This window comes from Onychostruthus taczanowskii, unplaced genomic scaffold (genome assembly GCF_017590055.1).
Source record: "Onychostruthus taczanowskii isolate IOZ18803 unplaced genomic scaffold, ASM1759005v1 scaffold4, whole genome shotgun sequence".
In the NCBI taxonomy this organism is placed as follows: Eukaryota; Metazoa; Chordata; class Aves; order Passeriformes; family Passeridae; genus Onychostruthus; species Onychostruthus taczanowskii.
The window spans coordinates 16,579,125-16,602,104 of NW_024501459.1; the positions used below are offsets into that span (position 1 = coordinate 16,579,125).

A 22,980-nucleotide genomic window follows, 5' to 3' on the forward strand; every position below is an offset into this window, starting at 1 on the left:
AGTATTTAATTACAAAAGTACAACATGAATACAAAAACTCTTCAGGATTTTTTTTTTTAAATGAATGTATTACTTTAATCACAGTATGATCAAAGTCATGCAGTGGGAAGCTGGCCACTGTGACAGAATAACAACTTCCTGGTGTGGAAACAAGAGGAGTGCAGCCACACTTGTCATTTGTCATAGTGAGACTGTTTGACTGGCGCTGAAAATCAAAGCAAGAATTATCTGTGAACCACAACACAAAAGCACTCCACAGTAAATCTCTCATCTAGCAATTAGATAGCAAGTGAGCAAGTCATGGATAACAAGAATGTCTCTACATGTCACTTCAGGGTAACATTTTAAGTCGAAGAATCCTTGAGAAATAAAGAAAGATAATCAATATGGTTATTAATGACACTAATTTCACACAAACATCTGGGAAATTAAGAATGCTCTTTAGGAGTTGTTTCTTGCAGTAACTTGTAAAGGAATGAATAAGTTGCAAGCCAAATTTCATATCAATATATTGAGTGGTGTGGTAGCAATGATATTTATTTCAGCCTGGAAAATTTTCAGAAATTAAATACTAATATAAAAATACCTTGAAAATAATTTTCAAATACTTTTCTTTTTGCTGTTTTCTTCCATGCAGCTTTACCTTTACAACTAAATACTTGGATTCTCTTGAATCTGAATATCTCAGATTTAAAATATAAAAATAAATTAAAAACTTATGGGGAAAGAGGCACTTAAGTGAAAAAGTCTATATGTTGCATTTAATATGACACATACTGAAGTAAGAGAATAAGATTTTGTCAAGTCGTGGGAAAACTCTGCATTCTGAATGTTTGTGCAGGGGCTCATAGTACACTTCCCTTCAGGTTGAAAGTGACTTGAGGGAACACTGGTTAGCCATTGATTAGGGTCTAGCTTTTTATACTAGTGAAGCACAGATCAAAAAAAAATTGCATATCTTATAGCAAAATCTCCTTACCAACACAGACTCATTTTCACCAACACCAGCATTACACTGCCAACATACTTAAAGAAAAGACAGTTTGACTCATATGTATTGTGGATTCTATGACTGTTTAATATTCATTAAAGTGCAATCTTATAACTCATAGTAAGTGCTCAGAGTTTTCCCACTTGGCTTAGTAAGTGTTCCATAAAATATTGATTTGTTTTATTTTTAGTTCATTTTGAGTGGAAAATGAGTATGTTCTATGCCATTGCATGCTGTTTTGACCTGAAGAAAGTAATATCTAATATATTCATAAACTTAAATTCCATTGAGAGCTATTCATGTCCAAATGTTTAGTTGACTGTGTTTACCATTTCTAATAATTCAAACAAGCAAAAAGAAAGTGGTTGGCAAGTAGTTATTAAGAATATCTGTTATTTATAATCCATTTTGTCTAACTAGTTAACACAGTAATTTCTTGATTGGAAAGATTTTGAAGAAGAATTCCTGGAAGCTAAAGCTTGAATTTGGGCCCAAACATTAAAACAAAAATCTAATTATCTGCTACATAACTGTATGGCAATAGATCTGAAAACCTGCACCACATTTCTCACATGTTAACTGTGATTGCTGTTATTTACTAATCAGTTTTCTGCCTGTAGCATTAACTTTACCTATGAAGTGAATGGTATTGAGAAAACATGAATCAGCTTGGGAATTGTTTGAAATCAAATCTTTCAGAAACAGTGCACTTCTATAACTTAAGGATGGTGAGGTAGAGACACTCCCCACACCATTCAGTTTGGAACTGGTGTTTCTCCTGTCAGTCACTTGTTTTTCCCGTCAGTCACCTGTAGTTAAGGCCCAGCCAGGGACCTTTTTCTCTTTAATGGCTGAGAACTGCAGTCAGTGAGTTCTGTTTTACTCATGCACCTCTAATTTAGAATGGAAAAGAGCAAAGCTTGTGGTAGCTTAGGTATGTGATGAGTTTGGCCTCAGGTCCTGGATCAGCTTATAAGCACTGCTGTCTTTCTTGCAAGGACACTAAAACAATAATAAGTTTATGTTTTCCTTCCAGTAGACTGAGCTTGTTCCTGGTTTCCTATGCCCACATGTACGTATGGGTGTAGAAAACCTATAATGCTTCATAGCCTAAGAAGAATTACATAGTTGTTGACATGGGAGAAACACAGATCTTTGCAAAACTGACCTAGTTTTTACAAAACTTTCCTTTGCACTTAGTCTTCTGGTCTTCTATTGTAGTTTGATTTCAAGATTTTTTTTTTCTTGTCCTGTTTACTCTTTGCCTATTTTTTTTTCTAATTTGAATCATTAGACGCTTTTTTTTTTTTTACATTAAATTTGTCATGGTTTTGTTACTATAACAAAGGAGGGAATTCAGCCATCTGTTCATCATTTTTTGTAGTGGCTGTGACAGCAATCTCTCAGACATTACAGAAGTAAGTCCAGTGTCACTTACTCCACCTCTTTTCCAATACAAATTAGTTTTTCCTACTCTGTCTTGAGTGGAAAAATAATGTTTCCTTCACCTTACACATAGACAGATACATCCAGAATTGGAGGTTATATATCTATAAATTGTCATTATCTGTTATTATATATAGGCATTCCTGTTTTGAGGCTAAATTTGGTTCTTATGCTATAATATCTAAGGAACAGTAACTATAAGTCTTACAGCAATATATACCAATTAAACCACAATGCCTTTGTGAAAATTTTTTTCTGTTCTTTTATTTATTGACAGATTTTTTTTTTAATTACAACACAGTGAAACGATGGTAAGTACATAAGATGCAATAGTATAAAAAGCCATTTTAACCCTTCCCTTGGTTAAGACACTTACAGCAGACAAGAACTGCCCCACCCCAATTTCCCCTTTCTCAAATGAAAACAAAAAATAAATATAAATTAATAAATATAAAACAAATCACTGCACAGCCCTTAACTCTTTGATTGCCATGGCAAGAACCACAATGATGATTCTAGCGTGTGACGCTCCATGGTTAAAGGTTGCCGCAGCAGTCAAAGGGTTATAGCATTGTAAACATAAGTATTTGTTGAAAATGTTCAGTCATGTTAATGGTCTACAGCAATGAGATTATTATCATGACCCCTTGACCTTTAATGACACAACAGTATAAGGATTTAAAGAGATTAGCTTGGTGAGCTGTTACATAGATTAATTAACCCATTTAGTTTAACAATGCACTATGAGGTCTTGATTTACTAACAAAAGACTACTTGTGTATAATAAAACACTGTTCAATGCATTGATCAATAAAATCAATGAAAAAAATCAGTCTAAGCACCACAAAATTTTGCCTGATTATATCTGACAGTCATAATACACTTTAGCACCATTTAGTCAGCCTTGCATTTGCACACAAACAAGCTTTGTGTTTGTCAGTAGAAGCTACCTGAAGGAATAACATATGTCAGTTATAAAAAGGTTACTGTATAGAATGCTGTGTGAGCCAATAAAATAAAATAAAATAAGAATAATAAAATGAAATTCAGTTGCAGAAAGCAAATAAATGCTCCAGTTATTTTGATACTAACACACATCCTAATAAGCGGAACATGGGCATGAAATGAATATGAAGCTATGCAGAGAAAAGGGAATAAAAATGAGAAATTTGTTTCACACAAGAGAAATCATAACATCCATATTCTGACTAATTTGTCAGGCTTTGAAAAATGAACAACTGTTGGGTTGTTGAAACTAAAGAGCTTGAAGATTTATATTTAACAATGTGAGTTTTAGGGTTATGCATAAAACCACTTTCAGAGCTATCCTATCAACTGCACAAACACCCTTGTCTCTGCATGAAAGGTTGATTTCCTCTTTCTCAGACATGGAGGATAAATAAACAAATCACTGGGTGGGCAGAACCAGAATTTTAGTGGCTTCTAGCTAACATATTGGAACCAGAACAATTTCTGTTGGAATTACAGGGATGAAGGAATGTCAACAATAGAAAATGGAATCAGCTGCTAAAATAACACTCAACAAGCAGAACTGAGAAGAAATCAAGTTCTGATAGATTCAAAAATACAGCACCTGGAGAGAATGCATGGTGCACGTTATAAATAAAGAGAAACAAGGATGTGTATGAAGCTTGGAAAACGATGTACCCTTCTTGTATATATGCATATCAAAGTCTAGTTGACTACAGACTGACAAAACTAGCTGCACATGCTTCAACTGCTAACAACTACCACAGGACTGGCAAGGAGAAGACACTGCATCCCTCAAACAGTTTCTGATCATATAGGAACACCTATAACATAAAGCAAACCTCAGAAGTCAAACACCTGCACCTTTCTCTGTGAGCTGTGTCTGAACTGGGCAATGAATCAAGAATTCAATAGCAGAATGCCAGAGAGTTTTTTATATGTGATACCAAAAAATTAGGATCAATTGGAAAACAGTGCATAATAGCAAAGCATTCTGCCATGCAACAGTGCTAGCCTATTAATGCTACAGCAGTATGGTAATTGATATAATTGATGTATCTGTATGAACTGCCTTGTGTTAGAGGAAGGACTCCAGCCAAAAAATCCCTGTCTGAATATCCATGACACAGATTATAGGCATCAGAATGCAAAGGAGAAAGAGAACAGGTTAAAGATGAGAACTGGAACCACTGAAAAGAACACAGACTGCTGAAATGCAGTTTTCTAGTCTGCTCACATTTCAGAGATGTCATAAGCCATACACAGAAATAGTATGCAATGGCTGGTAAAAATGGCAACAAATGGTAGGTCTCTGCTGTTACACTATTGTACATCTGATAAGTCAAGTAGTTCTAAGATGCAAATAAAGAATATGTGATGATCAGCCCTGGCTGTACCATGCCTTTTTCATAAAAGACTTAAGGATGGCAATGTCAGTGGAAGGCAAAGGCTTCAATAATCTGCTGTAAATTAGAGCTCAGTGTTGTAGTACTGTACAATGAACAAGATTCAGTGAAAGATATACATCAAGTTCTTCAAATATTTGCAGGAGATTTGAGAAGGTACTACCTTCATTGTAGACACAAAAAACCTGCAATTCCTAGTGACTAAGTGTAAAACGTTGTACATGCTTAAATGAGATAGACAACAAAATTGGTTTTGTATAATGAACAGATCATTTCTCACTTGCCTACCAAGAAAATATAAAATTAAATATTGCCTTAGTTACTAAGAAAACATGTCAAGGTGCAGTGAGGAAAGGGTATGGAGTGGAATCAGAAGTTTGAATGTATTTATCAATTTACATATAGAAATAGAAACAGATGATCCATCCAATGGCCATAAAAGTATTTCTGTCATATCAAATACTTTAGGACTATCATGGAAATAAAGACACATGGCTGTAATATACACTAGTAGAGGTTAAAGACTTCCTTGTCCTTCAGTATTTTATCCAGTGGAGTTCTCCAAATCATCTAATTTTTGAGAACAAACAGAAGGACATTTCACTGTGACCAGTTTTTGCACAGAGATTCAGGTTAATATTAGTTTGACTAAATCTATCTCAAAAGATTTTGATTGTACCAGATAAATAAGGTACTCTATATTACTATATATATTTGCAGTCAGGTTTAGAGCAACTATATTAAGGAGCTTTTTGACTGACTGCTATCTGGTGGGTTATGACTCCAAATACAGAAGTCAGTGGACTTTCTAAAGCCTAACACATATTTTTTGTTGTTGGAGGCCAATAAATATTTTCCAAGCTATCAACAAGTTCTTGGTAATATCTCTTCTCTTTTATTGTTGATTACATGAAATTTTAGTGGTATTAGTGATTCTTGTCTCCATATCTTTTGATAAATTGGTGTTGTACTTGCACTTATAAGTCAAAATGTTTTCATTCCTTTTCCTATTTTCTTTTGATAATCAAAAATGGAAATGTTCTTCTGCTACTTTTCTTGTGTCTGTCTGTAGGCTTTGACCAAAAGACCTAGTTGGCTTTCCTGCGGGTTCTAGAAGTTGTGGAAAGAAAGTTCATGACTAGTTTAAGTTTCCTCTGAGAAAGACTTCAACAGGGTGTTAATTTAAAACTGTATCTGTCATCACTGTGGTCCCAGCACTGCTATCAGTATGCATTCCTCTGAAGGTGGTAGCGTGTGTTAGATGGTGAAAAGGGAGGATCATGAACCTTGATCTATCCTGTAGAACGATTTTCAACCAGACACAGTAAGACAATACTGTGATTTGACAAGTGATATCCACATCTTTTGGAAACACAGTAAAGATAGACATTATGTGTGTGTGTATATACATATACATACACACATACATATATATACACTTGACAATGCTTTAACTATTTGATTATGTAGAGGAAGAGCTGGGAAGGGAGTATTTTCATCATCACACATTCCTTCAATGCTGGATTCCTTTTCAAGGTTAAGTTTTGTTGGACTAACAATGTCAGTTATTTCTGTAAGCTGTGAGTATTGACAATGGCTGTTCTGAAAGGTCTTTTTTATTGTTTTCATCTGCCTGGTGATGCATGGCCAGAATTCATAGCACATCATCATATGAGGTAAAACACAGCCGTGTACCTATAAGCTGCAGCTATGCCTTGCAGGTATGAATTGTAGTTATCATGGTCATTTAAAACAGTGCTGTAGGTTGCTGATGATGTCTTTTCAATGCATGCCATCACATGTATCATTTCCCAAACTACATAGTTCTACCTAAATCCAAGCAGACAAACTGCTTCAATCCAGCATTCCCATAAGATATGAAGGTGACCAGTATGTGAGCACTGGCAATTTTGTGTCAATGGCCAAGCAAAGCATATTCAGTATGTTCTTCTCTCTTTAGAATCATTGTATGCACACATATGAGGCTGTGCATTTACTTGCACAGTTATCAGTTGTAAACCAGTACTTCTGAGATCTATTTAATATCACCTAATTTTAAACAGTGACAAAGAGTATCAGAAACCATAATTTTGGAAAGTGATGGAAAAAGTCATACTATGGTAAAACCGATTTTTTCTTCTTTCAGGTTGCAAAATGATAGTAAGGGATTCAAATTTTTATACTCTATTAACACAATTACCTGCTGACACTAAGTACTCTTGGCTTCAACAAGGCAGACGAATTTATGCCCAGCCATGTAAGCTATGAATGTGTATGTAAACTGGGTGTTAAATACCAGTACATCAGGATGGAAATATGAATTAGAAACTTTAGTTTATAACTCAACACAGAACCATGCAAGTGGACATTCACTGTTTGGCAGAGTTATACTGTTCTGTTGCCAGTATGTAAGCAACACAATACTTCACTAAAAACTCTTCAAACTCCATTGTCATATTGTTAAGGACTAAGCAGGTACTTAAGGAAGTTATTTTATGTCAGCATTGTGTTACTAATCCCAGTTCCCAGAAAGCCAGTTGCTGGAATGATGGATTAGTAAATGGGTTATCCAAGACACATGCATGACACAGAATGAATAGGATTATTCCTGAGGATGTAGACAATATTCAGTATATATTTACTGCAAGAAGAAAGGGGGAAAAAAAAAGCCATGAAAGGCTATGAATTAAGATATGCCTCTCCAAAAAGATTAAGGTTGTAGTTATAAAAAGGACATTATTCAATTTCATATGGTAGAAATTACTATTAAACAGAAAACCTTGGTATATGTAGTGGGTATAATAATAATAATAATAATAATAATAATAATAATAATAATAATCTGTGGACAATGGTACTCTATAGAAGCAGAAGAAACTAAGCTGTGTGACTGCAAAGCCACATGCCATCATAAGTGGCTGACATGTGTAATGATTATTGTTTATGAAGTATTACTGTGGCAGCAAGTAGCACTACGCTGCATACACATCCAAGTACAGAAAACTGTCTTTAGCATGTTAATTTACATCAGCCTTTCTTCATTTATGTCTTCTCTGCATCTAAAATTTATTTCAACTATACTGTTGGTAGACCAGAGCAATACATAAGGCCATCACTGCAAAGCCAACATACTTTATGGACACCACTCACAGAATGATACCTATTGAAGACAAAATGGGCAGCTGCAATTCCAAATGTTAATTAACTGACCATAATTTTTAGATTATATGCTAAAATTTATGTATACTGGGAAAGAAGACCTGTTTATAATGCATGCGTTCAATGCTGTCTACATCCTTCCTTGAAATACATTTTGATGTAGGAACAGATGCTTGCTGTGCTCACACACTGATGATCCCTGAAAATATCTTCTGATTATTATTGGCCATTCTTACTTACATACATACAAGTATCAAATAATTCCATTTCATAAAAAAAATCGATGCTGCCTAATATTAGAGGCTACCTTAGATCAAGCCTCAAATGGAGCCAGTTTGCAACAAGTGATGGTATGCTTTTGATGTTTACCAGATATTTTCAGCATTGATGGCACTGATGACAATGTCTTTCTCCACCAGCCTCTGACATCTCAGATGGCAAGCCACAAGAATGGGTTAGACAGATTTGACTCACACATAATATATTTTTCATGAGACTAGTGGGAGACAATTCATTTAATTACATGCATATATCAGAGATTAATTTTATGAGCACATGGTTCATTTTGTAACTGACATATGTTTAAATGGTCTTATCTCATGAGAACAACTCTGTCTGCAGTCTGTGTAGTGGGAGCTAAGGAAGTATGCCTAACATTACAGTGCTGGAGTACCACAAGTATACAATTGTATTCAATAACAGGTTATCTGTTCCTTACAGCACAGCTGGACATCTAAGTAGCCAGTGACATTTGTTTCCTCAGCTGAGAGTAATGACTTCCTTTATAGCTCATACATCTGCAGTCATCTATTTATACTTCTGGAAACAGAGGTGTCCAGAGACAGTCTTGACAACAGCAAAAGGCAAACCAGGAGCAACTGTTCTGTAATGGCTGCTTCCCATCTCCCACTGCCATAGTGCATGGCTTCCTTCATCTCTGCAACAGGTGGTGAAACTTAAGCCCTGTTGTAAGGAGATATGGGAGCCAGGACAGGGCAAGCCCCTGCAGTCATATCCTTGCTCCTCCACCCAGTCATCTCGTTCTTTCCAAAGTAGGCTGCTAATGGTATGGTAGCTTGCATTTCTACTTCCTTAAAAATCCAGTTCCTGGAACATTCACTGTTCAGTTTACTACGTGTGTGTTTTAAGATTTGTCCTAACAATGGTTCAAACACAAAAAAAAAAAAAAAAAAAGTACTTCCATTGCTAATAGGCAGACCAACTTCCTAGACTATGCACTTTTTTTCTAGCCAACAAGCTAGAATTAGATTCTATATAATTTGGTACCAAAAGCTACATTTAACTGACATTTAGATTGTAAATTAAGACCCCCCAAAAAAGCTGAAAATTCAAACATTAAGCCTTACACTCCGTTCTTAACCCACAGTCCTAATGGCACAGGAGTCTTGATCAAGCAACTGGGGATGTGAAGTATGCTTCTAAGAAAAAGTGTAAGTCTGCCCTTTATGTTTGGATCTATTAGCTTATGTTATTTTAATTCAAAAAATTAGCCTTAAAAAAATCTTTTTCTTTAATTATCCCCTCCCTTTTCCCACTTTGAAAGAAGAAAAAGAACAAAAGTTCATAGGAATATATAAAATATGTATTACATTTATTCAGGAGACTGGAAAGGGCTCCTTTGGAGCCATTTGAGTCTCTCCATCCCAGCCTATCCAGTAAATATACAGTTACATATTTTTAAATTTTTTTTGATAAAAATTATTTTTTTCTACAGTCAATAACCTTTTCATAGGTTTAGATATTGAAAGGCCAAAGAAAACACCGCTATAATCTACTCTGGCCCTCTGCATCGTACGGACCATAGTACTCTGAAGATACACGACCTTGTGTAGTCAGCTTGATAGACTGTAGCTGATTAACACAACACTATTCAGTTTTGTATTGTTCCAAAATACAGATCATGATAATAGCAATATGGAAATGTTTATTTAAGAAGTCACGGCACATGAGCAGGAACCCAGACTGCAGACCTGAAAATATTTTGCTTTTTCTTAATTCTAATAGTGATACGTCCTTGTAGAGAAACAACTATTCAAAAAAACAAAAATTGTCTTAGAACTTTTACTAATTTGAGTTCAAAATTAGATCAGGCAACATCACTAATTTATTCTGAAATTCTGTAATTTGAAACTAGCCAATATGTATTTGGAAATTACAATGAACACAAACGCTCCTACATCTTTTACTTACAGCAAACCTTTATGACTGCGTTGCAACCTACTGAAAACATGAGTATATAACAGAAATGTTGACACAATCTTGCTTTGCATGACATAAACATGCCAATATAATGTTTTTTCTCCCTCTCTCTGTATATAGCATATATGCACTTTTAAGTAAAAGAAAATAGATTCAACGATCAACTTATCATGTATTCATGTAACTACCATGTACAATATACCAAGCACTAGAAGTATCACACTTACCTTCCTGCATAATTACAGTTAAATTCTCCAAACACAAATATTTTTGTTACCTTATCAAAGAACAACAGTCAACATGCTCAGCACTTCATTACTGTCAGGGAAATGGTTGCAGAAAAAGTTAAAGCTGCCATGAAAGATATTTCAAAACTGAAATGAAATTTTCAAGTGAATAAAAAAACCTGATGAGATGCTGTTCTGACTTAAAAAACAAAGAAAATCAAAAATCCCCTACTGTAGAGGAAAAGCAAATACAGAGTAAGTAGTTCTCTTATTATTTTTCTCCAACTATCCAAGGGAAAAAAAATTGGAACAACAACAACAATAATTTTGTTCTGTCTATAGCAGAATATAAGTTATAGTAGTTTGTTGACAATAAAAATTTCTCAGTGGATTAAAATGTGCATGTCTATGTATGTGTGTGTTTGTGTGCTTTTATAAGTATACAAACACACATCTTAATACATATGACAAACATCATAGAATTTCAAATTCACCAAATGAGCTGATCTGCAGCAAAAATCCTGTGCAACTAAATTGTCAATAAATCTATATTTTCAGCAACAACTGACTTGGATTTACTAAATAATGCTATGGGCTGATACTGGTGAGCTTCTAACCTACAGTATGCAGTACTTCTACAAAACTTCTCCAAAATGCCATCTGCATTGCATATTTGTTGTAAAACTATATCTTTTTTTAATCTTCATTTTTGTTAACCATACATATGTATATCTGTTTATGCTCTAAGAAATAAGTTTGCAATGCTTTATAGCATGCCACATATGTTCATAAGTTCTCAAATCAATATAAAATCATGTAATTGAAAAAAAGGCATACTATTTTTCATGCTATGCTCAATATAAATATAAATTCAAGGCAGTCAAGCTATCCATTACCAAAACAATAATAATCATAATATATATGCATATATACCTACACTCTCTAAAAAGTGATCCAGTTATGTGGATTAAGAAACCAGTAAGAAATTGGTTGAACGTGGTATAAAAGTCTCATTTTATGTAAAAGCCTATACTGGCCATTTCAAGTATTTTAATACTTTCCTATAACCTTTTCATTAATAACTAGATAGTTGTAGAAATAATAATTTTATACTGAAAATTGTATTCAAGTTAAATAAAAATCAACTTCTGCTGTAATTCATTTTTAGAGTGTGCATGTATACATAGCAAAATTCCCTTCTACAGACCTATCATAAATATTTTAGTCTATGTCATTTCTCTCCTACTAAAACACTTCAGTTTTTTTCCTCAAATTTTCCATCATGTCTATCAGGCCTTTCAAGAGATAAAATGCATCTAAGTTCATTTGCAACACCAGATTCCCTTCAGTTTGTGCCAGTTTGCAAGTTAAAGGTCAAAGACATAGGACAGTACACTTTAAGGAAATTCAGACAGTGAAGCTGTTCACAGAAGACAATGTTTAACTTGGTAATGACAGTCAACAGGTCAATAATCAAGTTCAAGGCAAGCTGTTCATTGTTGCAAAAGCTACTCCCCTCAAAACCTGGCTTTCATAAAAAACCAGGTGTCTGACTTTTGGGGTGCATCATTCTGACCATCTTTAATAAGTTCACAGCCCAGTGACTGTAAAGCCTATCACTGCAAGAAGCAGCTCCTAAAATCAATAAAGAGGTCTGTCAGTTGCTGACTTTTCTCTAGGAAAAAATTATTGATACAAACCTGCTCTGCAGGTCACATGAAAATGACAATACTGCTGTTAGCACAAATTACACAGAATGACAAAATGTTTTAGTGGTCCCTTGGCTCTGTCAGTTGATACCATGTTTGACTGAAGGCCAGAAATTTTAACCCTTTGAGAACTATGATGAACATGCAAAGGGGTAACACACCAGAGGATACTCATGCACTATCATAATCATCTTCTTAGCTTTCTTTTGAAACTGTAACTCTACCTCTGCAGAGGCAAATTGAATTGTCATGCAACACAGTCTTAAGAGAGAAATCCAAGATGTTTAAGATAAGAGGCTAAGCTATAAAATTGTTGACAGCTCAGAAAAATTCTTGTTAAGTGGTAGAAATTATTAAAATACGTTTGGTTCCTTTAACAAGAAAGTAGCTGGTAAATATATTTTGTTTTCTATTCATGTTACAAATGCTTTCCTATCAATAATGCAAATACTTTAAAATGAAGTCATAAGAAATCTGTTTTGAAAAACTGATTTTCTTTTGAAACCTGTATTACCCAAACACAATTCTATAATTTAATGATGACCAAGATTAACATCCACCAGACTCTGAAAACTGAATGCAATAGTTCTCAAAGGGTTACACCACCAATATAATACCAGTGTCAAGTCTCTTAATATCATGTCTGTTGTTTTAGTTCATTGAGATCCACTTCAGAGACACACTGCTTTTTACCATTCTTTGGAATGAGTGCTCCTGACAGACCTATAAAAGGCCTGGGGTAGTTGGCTTGGTACAGCTTGGGAAAGGTAATGCAGGAAAACCAACCAGAAATCAAACAACCAATAAAAAGATTCTGCTTGAATATAGTATTGAATATGAGTTTAAAACATTGAGGACATAGCCCAGAGCAGCTGTAAAAAACACAAAATGAATGTATTAAGGCTGTTACTATATTGCAGATATTTTGGCCCCTTGTTTGTTGGAAAATGGCTGTCCAAACAGTCTGAAGTCCTGCGTGTCATCCGAGTCTCCCACCTGACAAAACTGGAAGTAGGAGTATAGGACTTTATCCATAGCAGACAGAAAGCAATCCTCTTTGGAGACAAAGCTGTTTTGGGTCTTCTCACTTTCCTGAAAGTTCCATTGTTGGTTGTTGTGTTTCTCTAAAAAAATTTACTTTCAGCAAAAAATTCTTCGAAGGGGAACAGGCCTTAAGGGAAAAATGTAGAAACATTGGAGATATTTTTATTCCTCTTTGTTAGTTAATCCTGATAGTTTATAGGGCATTGAGCGTGCAGAGGGAAGGCCTAGAATTGAATGACAAAGAAAGACAAAGGACTGAAGAAACGGCAGATACTGTGTATCATGGAAGCTTCCCAGCTGAGTGAATCGCCACTCATGTGCAGGACAGGCAACCCCCTGGGTTTTAAAGATCAGCTTTGTTTCAGACTGACAGATGCCCGCTCCTAGCTAGGAAACTGCATAACAGCTCTTGTGTTGAATCTCAAGTTACCACAAACTCCTGGGAGGGAAAGAGAAAATAACAAAACCCTACATCACACCCACTCTTGCATAGAGCGTTTGCAGTACAGTATGTGGCGGGGTGTTCCTTTCCTTTTGAACTGGAACACAGTGTAAACCAAGACAAGGAGGCACAAGGCCAGGATGCAAGGAATGACGATGGCTATGGCTTTCACAGTGCTGGCTGTGTTGTCCAGTTTGATGACAATGTCAACATCATCTTGAGGGCTGTGTCGGTCTTTATCTCGGTCTGTTGGTCCATCACAACCCATAAAATCCTTGAGGATGGATCTGGGATAGCCAGGTTCCACCCTGAGCATCTGGTTATTGAATTTCCAGTACTCTTTTCCTTTGTAGAAATATGTGAAGCCTGAGAAAGAAAGTAGCAATTATTCATGGTCATATGAAATCATGTCATCAATATACTTTTATGGAAATTACTGGTATCAATTATTTCGTACTTAAAAAATAATCAAAAGCCATAAGGAATAGACTTCAGTTAGAAGTCTTTCAAATCTTCTTTTACAAATTTTATTTCTTTACTGTCTCTAGAAATCTAACGTTGAGTTTGGGGACTTTCTTGTTTGTTTGTTCTTTAGTTGTTCTTTCATTCAGTGAACTGGGATTTTATTTTCTTTCATTACTACAAAATAATCAAATAATTCCAGAAAATATGGTCTATGAAAAGTCAAGTTGGGCCAGTTTGTTTATTCACTGGAAAACCAACTAGAGTTGGAATCCTCAGGGACAGGACTTTAAAGCATCACAACTTCTTCAAGACAGGAAGTCTCCTTAAACAAATTGCAATGCTCTGCTCTGCTATGCTATGCAGAAATGAGAACTGACCCTCCTAAATCTCACATCACCTATTGCCGTACTTCAGAAGGAGACTGGATGAAATAATAGCATCTTTCACATGAGATAAAAGGTGTAACCATATTTAAGTTTTCTGTAAAGACATGATATTTGTTCATTCAGGCACAATCCAATGTTATTATTAAACTTGCTTAAATGAAGAAAAAGCTTGTCTCTTGCCAAAAATCTATATTACTCTATTAACCCAGCTGAAAAAATGGCATTAATCTGGCAAGACATAAACCTTCAGGATGGGTGAACTTTCTCCTACTGTTTATGAACTGAATGGAAACAGCTGGATTTTTTCTTATCTTCACTTTATACATCTCATATATTTCCTGCAGTATTAAAGGCTACTAAGACAGATGGGGCACTATTTGTAGTTAACAATGCTTCCTGAAAAGGCTGGTAACTGCCTATCTGGAGATAACATTATTAATCATGTATTCAATCAATCATTGTTTTCTTTCAATTCAAAAATTTTAAAAAAATAAATATTTGATAGTCTATTTTGCAGCTCAAACACTAGGAAAACTCTTCATCACCTACTACCACTTTTCAGAACAACTTGAGTATTTCATCATTTTTCTACATTAGGTATTTCTGTGACTTTAATAGCCTTCCTAGCCCATGAAAAGGTATTATTTTCCTTTCCTTAATCGCTTGCATTTTTATTACCTGAAAATATGCTAATAGATTTATAGAAAGATATGATACAATCTGAAAAAAAAATATACAAGAAGACTGATCTGTATCAAAAGAGTAGCTAGGCTTGTTCAGAAAATGCCTTCTATTCTGATTGGAATAAAACCTAAAAGAGGACTGGAATTCTTTAAATTTGATGTTGTTTTAAAATTTTAGCACATATAAAGCTCCTTAAAGCAATCTGCAGTTCAAATGAAAAGCATTATCAAATGCAAAATTTCACTATTTTGAACCACAATTACCCTATCTTTGGATTCCATATAACAATTTGCCTTTCCAAAGTACTGCACATCCTGGCCATGGATAAATATTTCAAATATGGAAATTTGATGTATTATCTCTATCAATACTCTAACACACAGAGACCATATACAGATGTGACACCTCTAAATCTATATTCATACATATATGAAGAATACATGTATGTATACTCAGGGGTAGAGGTAAATCAAAATAAAAACTCTAATTAGCAGTAATTGATATTATGCAGCAAAAGAACAAATTAAAACTCTTAAAGCAGCAGAGAAATTGCCAGTTGCTAGAGATCTAATACAATTTTTTTCAAATAGAGCATATTTTTCACTGGAAAACTCTGTTTAAACTTTTTAAAAAGTTTAAACTTTTCTGCCATTTTTGCTGAGGTAGGAACCAGGATAATAGTCAGTTACAGCTGAAAGGTGGAAGCTACCAGTAGAGAAGGACAATTCTATGAAACTGAGAAGTTTTACTGCTTCTCCTGACAGAGCAAATGACTTCATACAATTGTTGAAAGTGATTTCATCTAATCTGCTAGATGTGTTAAACCTGTTTTGAGAGCTGTTCCTTACAATTTTCTAGGTACTAGTCTCTGAGCAGTGAGTGCAATACCTGACACAAACAGTACTGAAGGGTTTAGCAGTCACTGCTACCCCAAATGTACTTATGTAGTAGGTATAAGGCAAAAAGGGCCAGTGGACTAATAAAGCAGACTACCTGTTCTCTTTCTTCTACCTAAAAATTGCCCCATCATCCACTTCAGCAGCATTTCTAGTTGGAAAGTTAAATTTTCTGTGTTGCTCTCAAGGTAGAAAGCTTTCTCCAGTTTGGAGGACTTTGTGTGATCTTAGATTCCGTGTAGCAAAAGAAAGGAAATTTCTTTTCCACCCCCTTCTAAGAGTTTCCACCACAGTGTTAGAAAACAAATCACAAAATGGGAAGTAGCAGGGCAAGTTTCAAAGGTGTTACCTGTACCTCTACCTTAACTAGCTTTTAGGATACTGACTTGGGACACTGACTAGAGTAAGAAATTGGTTTTTCTCATCCTTTCCAAAACTCTTAATGCACAATTACCAAGAATTTTTGCCATTACTGAAGGAAACATCTGCATGATCAGAGTTATTGTAGGTGCTCATTTGCATAGTTTGCACAACAAAAAGGTAAAAGAAGGAAAAAAATATTCTTTAAAATGAAATTAATTCCCTGAAAGACATGCTTTCAGATGTTTCCTTATGAAGGCTTATAGTGAAAGTTCTTTATAAACTCTGCTTCTGTCCAGAGAAATAAAAGCAGTTTCAGGCAAAATGGAATCAACTTCTTTCCAACTGACCTGTGGTATTTCTTATTTTCATCTGCTTTTGTTTCTTTCTCTCTTCATACAAACAACAGCAACGTTGCAAACTGTTTCTTAAGACTTTATTTTCTTGATTTCAGGGAAAATGTCTCAGAGGTCTTGTTGGGAAATTTATGGTGTCATGTTCAGTCCCTTTTTCTGCCCTGGGGCCCTTATAGCATTTCTGAGATGCTCAAGAATTCCCTTTCCTTTCACCTCCTCCACAATCTCATGCCATGTTTTACTAACCTTCTCATCCAAAGAGTCCAGCAGACTATCAAAACTACTGGAGTTAGAAAGAGAAGAGCCTTTTATGTAATCAAAATTTTTTCATGCTTTAGGAATAGGTACTCTGCCTCTGCAGTGCTTTCAAACTCACTGGTCTGGGTTTTAGAGTAAGATAATTTTTATTTTTAATGGGAGGCACATGTACCTGAGCCCAGTACAGAATATATATATTTATATATATATAAATATATTTATATACACAAATATATGTATATACATATATTTATGCACAGATATAGATAGATGATAGATACACAGATACAGATGTACATACATGTATATATATTTCTATAACCTTTGTGACTATTTCCACATATATATGTACTTAAAAATAGTTAATTATTGAGTGCAATATGTGCAGAATATAATCTTGAATGACCTACTTTCCAGTTAAAAGCAACAGAAAAAATCCAATCTAGCAAAAAGGCCAAAATACAGACAGGGTTCCTTCTTCTGGGTACAACAGACACAAAGCAAGGAAGCAATTAAACATATTTTTGAAAAAAGCCCCAAACATTTCCATGGTAAATTACTTAATCAAGTTAGAGGTTGAAATAGGAGATTAAAATGTTTTATAAAAGGAAAGCAATCTTTTTATTTTCTTATTAAAAGGACATTAAAATATTATGGCAATAGATATATGTCCTGTCTTATACAACAAATGCATGTTTTTATTCCTGTCAAAAGGATCTAAAACCTCTCTGCAACTGAGGGCTCTGTTGGCAGCTGGCCACCATCCCCTGGGTAGCACTGAATTCTCCTAAGATAGAGGAGATTTTGGCTGCTCTCATTTGTTTTCTGGTGTGTCCAGCTGAGATTCCAGGCTCTAGGTATGTGATGGTGCATCTTGATAAAGCTAATAATACATCATACTAAAATCCCTGTTATTGGCTTTTCTACATGATGGACTTCTGACATCTTTGATTTACATAAATTCATTGGGATATTTCTGCTTAGATAAAGATTTTGCTTCCCTTTGCTAACTTTTGAGAATGAAAGCAATACCTTCTAAGCTGTTTAAAAAGCCAGCATCTTGAAAATTCAAGAGATTTACTGTATTTATGAAGCTTGTTTTAAGAGGTGCTATAATCCAGCAGAAAGCAAAACCAAAATTAATTAAGACAGAAGAAAAAAAGAATGGAAATTAAGGTTTACAATACTGAATTTGAAAGTGTTTTCAGCCCTAGGTTAAACAGCTAAAAGAGTAGTTAAACAATTAAAAGAGCATTTTCACTAAAGCCAGTTCTATACAGGAAATACTTTGTTCAGATATCAAGAATTCCTTCACTGTTTAACCTGAATAGTCAATCATCCCTCTACTACTCTATCTTACATAAAGGGTGTAAATAAATCATTAAAACAGGAATGTGTTTGCATACCATTTTCTTTGTGGACAAAGGCTCCCTGAGGAGATTCTGGGATACCTTTCCAAATTGTGATTGGTTTGGGATAACCAGGGTCCATGGATCTCATTTCTTCACTGTACCTCCAGTACCTGAAATATTTTTTAAAGGAAAAAAAAAAAGCACATTTGTAAGATAGTAGATGAGTAACTTTATATTTTCCCTCTCTAACACGTGCTACATTCATTAACCACAAGTGGAAATACTGGATTTCTTCTCTTTGAACATACATTACAAATAAATCTACTTACTGTTTCATGTAAATAGATAGAAGATAAAATATTTTTGCACTTCAACAACTAAACCAGCATGCAGCTTACTTATAATCACCACAATTCTAATGCCTAGGGCTTTTGCACATTGACACAAAGAAATGCAACACATACAAAAACAATGTACATTAATGTTTTTGTAATGTAATAACGCAAGTGACAGTAGATTCAGATTAAGATACTGCCAGCAACCTTAATTTAACTCTTCATATGTATGCACTACAGTAGCTTTTAATTTTATTTCAATGTCACTAAACAGATGCAGTGTATTATGAAATTCAACCTGTTTGTGTGCCTTTTTACCAGACAACCTTTCTCAAACTTAAAAAGCTTCAGCATGAAATTCTAGTAATGCTGAACATCTGAGAAGTATTTACACTTGTGATTTATTTACACTTAGAGATGATATTGGTAATTTCTTTTTCCTTTTACTGCTGATCAAATTGCTATGCATATCTTATAAGTTGGCTCTAAAAGTACAGCATCTCCAATATCCTCTGCGTATCCCAATATTTTGGTGTGTCATTTCATGTTTTTACTCCATTGATTTAGAACATAGTTTTATCACTGTCATTGATAATCTGGTTACTGCTAAAAACTTGACCCTCTTTCTCATTTGAATTCATCTGACTTCAGTTTTTAGAAATCCTTGTTATAATCACATATATTAAAAAAATTGTTATGTGGATGATATTTTGTCACTGTGAAGGTACTTAGGCACTCTGATTCAAATTTTGATCTTTTTAGAAAAGTGTAGTGATCTAAACTCCTTAGTATTTCTCCCTGTAGGGTATTTTGTTGGCTTTAAACTTTCAATGAAAATAAAAGATAGCAGATTTCAAGTGGGTTAAGTGTTGGCAAGTTAGATTAAAAAGACATTTGTACTTATTTTTTCTTTCTTATGCTTAAATTATTTTTATAGCCTCAATTCTTCATCTAGTCACATATACATCAGCTACCAGCCAACAACACAATGCTCTTTATTTGGATACGTAACATCTTTGAAAGTTTACATGCAGAAACAACATGTAAAAGTAGTAAACTCTAACTTTTATAGTATTGAAACCAGTTCTTCCTCATCTTTATATTCTAAGTTTCTTGGTCTTTAGTTTGCATTTTTTTAAAGAAATATATTTTCTTTTTCTCTCCCTCTATTCCAGAACTCTATTTGTGGCCTCCATAATTTCACTCCTTTTCCTTTTTCTATTCCAATCTTTCCATCTTTTTGAGCTCCTTCTTTTAATAACCTCTGGTTTCCCACTTAATGACTTAAATGGCTTAAAAGGCTTAAATGACTTTCAAAGGCATACTTTGTCATTAAAAGTCTTTGAGGACAGACTCAGTTCCCACTCTGAAATCACAAAACTTCTGGGTTTTCATCATTGATGAAAATGATTAGGGATCCTTCCCTACTAGGGAAGGACTGATCACAACACCACCTCAACAATCTGTGCTGGAATAATGAACATGTCTACAGGGTAAGGAAAAGCCTAGTCTTGATTCTATTTGGCATGCCAAATGTTGACAAGCAAACTCCTTAATGATAGTTTGAGCTCTACAGTCTATATAAACTTGTTGCTTTACCTCAAAGACTGATAAATAACAGAGGGGAAAAAAATCAAGGTCCACTTCATAGTTTTAGAAAAAGGGAATTTGGAAAATATTTGCTAAACTATGTTCTATATCTAAGCCTATTTACTTAATGATATCCTGAGCCACTGAATTATTAAGTTTTATGAAGAAAAAACATTGATTTAAACTTTAAAGTGCATAAAAAAGTTGGGCCAGACAGAGGTGTAAACAAGGACACGTGTCAAGAAGTTAATCAAACCTATTATTTTCTAGTCCCAAATGACTCAGTTCTGGTAGGATAGGAATAACAGAGGGACTAATGTTTTCTGTAGCCAATTTTTTCCCTTTTATGTGTTTCATTCAATTTAGAAGAATTATCATGAGTATTGAAATAGATAATGTCAAATTACAAGAAAAATGTTGCATACATGAGCTGCTTTAGACATATGACTGTTTACTGGTTCAACCTTTAAATCTTCTTACTGGTTTAGTCAATGGGATTTTCTTGTTTATTTTTTGCTTGGCCATTTTTATTATTAATTTTATTTTATAGCCAATATTTGATGTCATAAGCAATGTACCTTGAGAAACTTACTGTTATAAGGGTTTATTCCCACTGATGGCCGATATGGCCAAAATCCTATAATGGCTCAATTATCTCTGCAAGGCTCATGTTCAATCTTCTTCTAACATACTCTATTGCATTTATATCCTGCTGAGTTTCATTGTTCTTGTTAGCTCTAAGTAGCAACTTTTCTGCCAGCACCTGTTTTTTCTGCTAGTTCTTTTTGTCTTCTGTTATTTCTCTGCTAGTTCTTTTTGTCTTCTGTTATTACCAATCATGTTTTAGGAAAGTCCTGAATATAAGTAACTGCCTATGCATGGTACTATAAAAGGACATTGCTGAATAAAGCTTACAGGAAGTAAAAGTCACAAAAGATTCTTACTGTACATATTTTTACAATATGTATGTGGAGGTGGAAAATTATTACCTGAAAAAGAATTTGAATTTTTAAAAAAGATCTACTCAACCATAGAAAGCAAATTATTTAGGCATCTTCTACTCACTATGAAAATTGATTGCTTGAAATGACACCTGTTTTAAAACATTACAAAAATTTGACTTAGTTATCGACTTCCCTCACCATTAGTATTGGAGAGCTATATTTTTTTTTTATAATAAAAAGAGCTTTAACCATAAAATTTGTTGCAGCATTCTGTAGTGTAATTTTTACAGTAGTGCTAAAGAATTACAAACTATACTGTCCTAAACATATTCTATGATGTGCATTAAATTGATTTCTTAAGTGATCCATGAATACTATTAGTGTCTGAGAACACTAAGTACCACACAGTAACAAAAGCAGTCATAGTTTTAATAAGACTAATAGAAATATTACAGTTATTGATACGGAATAATTTGTCTCTGAGCACACAAAATTTGCACAGCGATACATCAATCACCAAACACAGTACCATACTGAATACCTGTAAAATCCATCATTCAGACAACTCGCAGTGTTTTAAAAACTAACGAATTCTCCTGATGTCTCTATAAAGGAGAAAAACATTCCTTTCTTGTTTTTTTTTTTTTTTATTTACAGGTAAATAGAGATGCTAAATGACTAGTACAAGTATGTCAGGAATGGAAAAACTCTTCGATTTTATGGGGTTTTTTTCTGTGCTTGTCCTTTTGTTGGGGGGGTTGTGGGTTTTTTAAATTATTATTACTAATCATAGATATGTGTCCCTATAAGATTTATTTAGAAGTAATTCCAAGAAAATGCTCAAATTCTTCTCTAGCTCCCAGGTTTAGCACTGAGTTCCCTTTTTTACCTCAATATCAAATAGTAGTGAAGTCACTTTCACTGACCTTAAAAGCTTTGGATCATGCCTTGCCTGCTCATGTTCTGGGGTTTAGAAATGGAGGTAAAAAGAAAGATGTAAGAGTGTACATAAACAAATCACTTTGAGTATTTAAGTTTAAATTTGCCACAACTGTGACTCACCTGTTGACTTCTAAAACATAACTTTTCTACTGGATATACTTATACCCATTCCAAGATACTCACAAAAATATAATTTAGGTTATAAGACATGTGAAAACAGTACATCCATCTAAGCAGGAGGAGTAAATTCCATTCTTTTGAGAAACAGAGGAAAAGGTTAACATGTTTAGCTGGTATCCACTGAATTGTTCCCTTGCAGAAATCCTATACCAACCTATCTCCTTTGAAGAAGTAGGTTTTTCCAACATCTTCCCACCAAATTGCTGAATCAATGCCGTGGGAAGGAATTCCACTTCCAAGTGTTATCAAATCATGAGGATAACCTGGCTGGAGAGTAGTGTCCTTGAAAACCCAGAACTTGTTACCTGTACAAAAGCATATGTATACACACATATATGTGTGTTAGTCATCAGTACTGTTGGTAGAAATATTAATACACTCTTACAAAATAAGAAAGACTCCCAAAGGTTTATAGTAGTGGTTCTTCCAAATACAATGAAATGAAAAATGTTCCATCACTGCAGACAATGTGAAATTAAATATCCCTTATGGATGTCTTGCATTTATACAGCAAATAAGTCCACAGAATATTTTAATACCAACTATGCAACTATGATCAAAAGTAGGGTGAAAATTAAATCACCTTAAGAGACTCTGG

General features: G+C 34.4%; 1 protein-coding gene across 1 annotated transcript in view; it reads right to left on the bottom strand.

Annotated features, from left to right (window-relative positions):
- Positions 1 to 9,920: 9,920 nt before the first annotated feature.
- Positions 9,921 to 22,980, bottom strand: part of MMP16 (matrix metallopeptidase 16) — a 168,131-nt gene continuing 155,071 nt past the window's right edge. The window contains exons 8-10 of the mRNA XM_041412753.1: positions 22,537 to 22,687; positions 18,446 to 18,561; positions 9,921 to 14,000 (exon numbers count right to left, since the gene is read on the bottom strand). Coding sequence (XP_041268687.1) covers positions 13,666 to 14,000; positions 18,446 to 18,561; positions 22,537 to 22,687 — 602 coding nt within the window. The 3' untranslated portion in view covers positions 9,921 to 13,665. The remainder of the gene's footprint in view (positions 14,001 to 18,445; positions 18,562 to 22,536; positions 22,688 to 22,980) is intronic.